The 3,616-nt window shown below is 43.6% G+C and overlaps 1 protein-coding gene across 1 annotated transcript; it reads right to left on the reverse strand.

Moving 5' to 3' along the window:
• Nucleotides 1-491: 491 nt before the first annotated feature.
• On the reverse strand, nucleotides 492-3,275 carry LOC121993085 (tubulin beta chain-like). The gene is made up of 3 exons (XM_042547757.1): nucleotides 2,782-3,275; nucleotides 1,488-1,757; nucleotides 492-1,358 (listed from the first exon to the last, which is right to left on the reverse strand). The coding sequence occupies exons 1-3, from the start codon at nucleotides 3,173-3,175 to the stop codon at nucleotides 682-684; spliced, it is 1,341 nt and encodes a 446-aa protein (XP_042403691.1). The 5' UTR covers nucleotides 3,176-3,275; the 3' UTR covers nucleotides 492-681.
• Between the last annotated feature and the right edge of the window lie 341 nt (nucleotides 3,276-3,616).

The following is a 3,616-nucleotide window of genomic DNA, read 5'->3' on the forward strand; positions in this document are numbered from 1 at the left end:
GCGTAGCGACATTGCCGTATCCTTCACCGTGGAGTCATCAACTAATTCGGGCTCCGCATCAGTCGCACTCTTTCGTCCGGCCAGCCCATGGGCCGAAAATCATCCGCCAAAATTTGAGCCCAAGGTATTGAAAGTCGTTATTTGAGGCCCAAGGTTTCCACTTGTTCCTTACAGTGTTGCACATTTTCCCATTCGACATGTCAAATTTGCTATTTTGAATGTTGTTTCTTCTTTATCCGAGACTCTCTCTATTTAACTAAACTCTTTACTTTTTCCGGCAGAAGTTGGAACTGCTGGAAAATTTTGACGTTCGCCATGATTGAGGCATAACCAACGGAGCCTCGCAAAATCCGTGGTTTCTGGCGAATAACTGCATGCTAATCTCACAAATCCTTATATGTAGGCAAGTGTTTTGCCGTTTCTTAATCTGCGTGTGAAAACATTCGATCACAGTAAGACACGAAATGTGATGGGTTGTGTAGTATTCAAGATATCAAACCGAAAGTTAAGATTCAATATCAAAGTGGATTCATGGCCAGAGTCAAGAATCCAGAAGTCTCAACATCACAATCAATTCAATCTCAACAAGCATAGACGCATATATCTAACAGTAGCAACCAAATCCCTCGCAAGCCAAGCAAACAAGGCAAACCATTTTTTAATAATATAGGGGAGGATTACTCAGCCTTCCACCTCCTCCTCGCCTTCCCCTTCCTCGTACTCTTCATCGTCTGCAGTTGCATCTTGGTACTGCTGGTACTCAGCCACCAGATCATTCATGTTGCTCTCGGCCTCCGTGAACTCCATCTCGTCCATACCTTCTCCAGTGTACCAATGCAAGAAAGCTTTCCTCCTGAACATGGCTGTGAATTGTTCGCTAACCCTCCTGAACATTTCTTGGATGGAGGTAGAGTTGCCAATGAAAGTAGATGCCATCTTGAGTCCCTTGGGTGGAATATCACACACACTGGACTTAACGTTGTTTGGTATCCACTCCACAAAGTAGGATGAATTCTTGTTCTGAACATTGAGCATTTGCTCGTCAACTTCCTTAGTGCTCATCTTCCCACGGAACATGGCTGAAGCGGTCAAGTATCGGCCATGGCGAGGATCAGCAGCACACATCATATTCTTGGCATCCCACATTTGTTGGGTTAATTCAGGAACAGTGAGAGCCCGATATTGTTGCGAACCCCTTGATGTGAGGGGTGCAAATCCTACCATGAAAAAGTGGAGGCGGGGAAAAGGGATGAGGTTGACTGCAAGCTTCCGAAGGTCAGAATTAAGCTGTCCAGGGAAGCGAAGGCAGCAAGTGACACCGCTCATTGTAGCAGAGATTAAGTGATTGAGATCACCAACTGACATTAAAAAGAAACATTGGCATTAAATGATAATTGATCATAGCAGAGGAACAAACACTATCCCAATATTCAAAATGGAAAATTGATAGACAAGAAACTGAGAACCCCATGTAAAGGAATACTCACAGGTAGGATTTGAAAGCTTCAAGGTGCGGAAACAGATATCATACAGTGCTTCGTTGTCAAGTACCATACATTCGTCAGCATTCTCAACAAGTTGATGAACTGACAGTGTAGCATTGTATGGCTCGACAACAGTATCAGACACCTTGGGAGAGGGGAACACTGAGAAGGTAAGCATCATTCTATCTGGATATTCCTCTCTGATCTTTGAGATGAGAAGGGTCCCCATGCCTGACCCAGTACCTCCTCCCAAAGAATGGCACACTTGGAACCCTACATTATAAAGAAAGAAACACGTTAAAAAAAAACATTCTCGGGCAACATGACAAAGGACAATGACGTGACCAAGAATAAATAAATAAAAAGTAAACAAACTCCATGTAATGACAATAATAACAGGATTTTGAAAGAGGCCACTGCGCTCCTTTTCTGCATCTGAGATTGGAAAATGAGATAGGAAAAGGCAAACAAATGATGCCACAACAAAGTAAGACGGAGAAGTTACAGATTGTTTAGATTCATGAATCAGTTACATATATATTCAATCTCTTAGCATCACAGATTGTTTAGAACCAGTGGTTTCTATGAACGAACTCTAGGAATGATTTCATAACTCAAAAGAACCACGTTATACAACATACCATGGCACAAGAATTCACTAAAGTTGAGTAAATAGAATAACAAAAAACAAATGCTAGACAATCTAACATACACATGGACTAGGATTACCAACAATTAGCACATATTGATCGATCAGAAGTTTTATATAAGTCGGCCAACATGTACGCCACTATTAACAATAGCTAAAATAACTATAGTATCATCAATTACATTAGTCAGATGTCTCATGTACCAACATTGATATCACATAATCAATGACAAATTTAAGAAAAACAAGAAATTAAAAAAGGAGACTGATGGTATGGTAAATCTCACAGTAAACGGTTCTATTTCTACGATGGATAGAGTAAATCCCACACACACAAGACCATCTTTCGATAAAAACTGAAGAGTCAGAACCTTATACTATCCAATAGAAAAGAAAAGAACTCACATTTTTACACGCTGATTTCATATATTTGTATGAAATTTTAAACACAGAGCACAGTATTCGGAATATTTTAAGATAAAATGGTTCAAACTAGAGGGGATCAATCAACACCCAAGACGTTTGAAAAATAAAGGAAAACCTACAGATCCACCACTTTAGCCTAATTTTAACAACGATCAGAAAGTACTTGAAAATAGCACAGATCCAATAAGAACTAAAGCCTATTTTGAACGAGGAAGGTCATACCCTGCAAGCAGTCGCAGTTCTCTGCCTCCTTCCTGACCACATCAAGCACCGAGTCAATGAGCTCAGCACCCTCCGTGTAATGCCCTTTGGCCCAATTGTTACCAGCACCGGACTGGCCGAAGACGAAGTTATCCGGTCTAAAAACCTGGCCAAAGGGCCCAGATCGGACGGAATCCATAGTTCCGGGCTCAAGATCCATGAGCACCGCGCGAGGGACGTAGCGCCCACCGCTGGCCTCATTGTAATAGACGTTGATCCTCTCGAGCTGGAGGTCCGAATCGCCGGTGTACTTCCCAGTGCCGTCGATGCCGTGTTCGTCGCAGATTACCTCCCAAAACTTGGCCCCGATCTGGTTCCCGCACTGCCCGCCTTGGATGTGAAGGATCTCTCTCATCTTCGCTCCTCCGCTTTTAAAAAATTAGGGTTCTGGATCCCGGCGAGAGGAGGATACCAATAAACTAGAGGCGGAGACAGGGTGAGGAGCGAGTGAAAGCTTCAGATCTGGGACACCACTTTATAGTAGGGTAATTCTGATCTCCTCACCGAAGAGTAACCTTACCGCTTCGCACCTCCTCAATTATCAGACCAAGCGGTCAGTAGGAGGCCGAGTACAGCTAAGAAAGGCCATCTGACGGTCGAAAGACGAAAGTGGTGAATATCGTACGGTTCCTGGAACGATCGTATGGAAAAGTGTATGCGACCTAGACCTGGGAGCGGTGAGCTGTTGTCACGTGCACGAGGCGCGGTAGGGAGAAGAAAGCGACGTGTGGCTGTCGTCCTCCGCCGGCTGTTTTGATAAGGTCGACTGCATTTGAGAACGAAATGGTCCGGTTCG

The sequence above is a fragment of the Zingiber officinale genome, chromosome 6B, assembly GCF_018446385.1.
Source record: "Zingiber officinale cultivar Zhangliang chromosome 6B, Zo_v1.1, whole genome shotgun sequence".
NCBI lineage: Eukaryota > Viridiplantae > Streptophyta > Magnoliopsida > Zingiberales > Zingiberaceae > Zingiber > Zingiber officinale.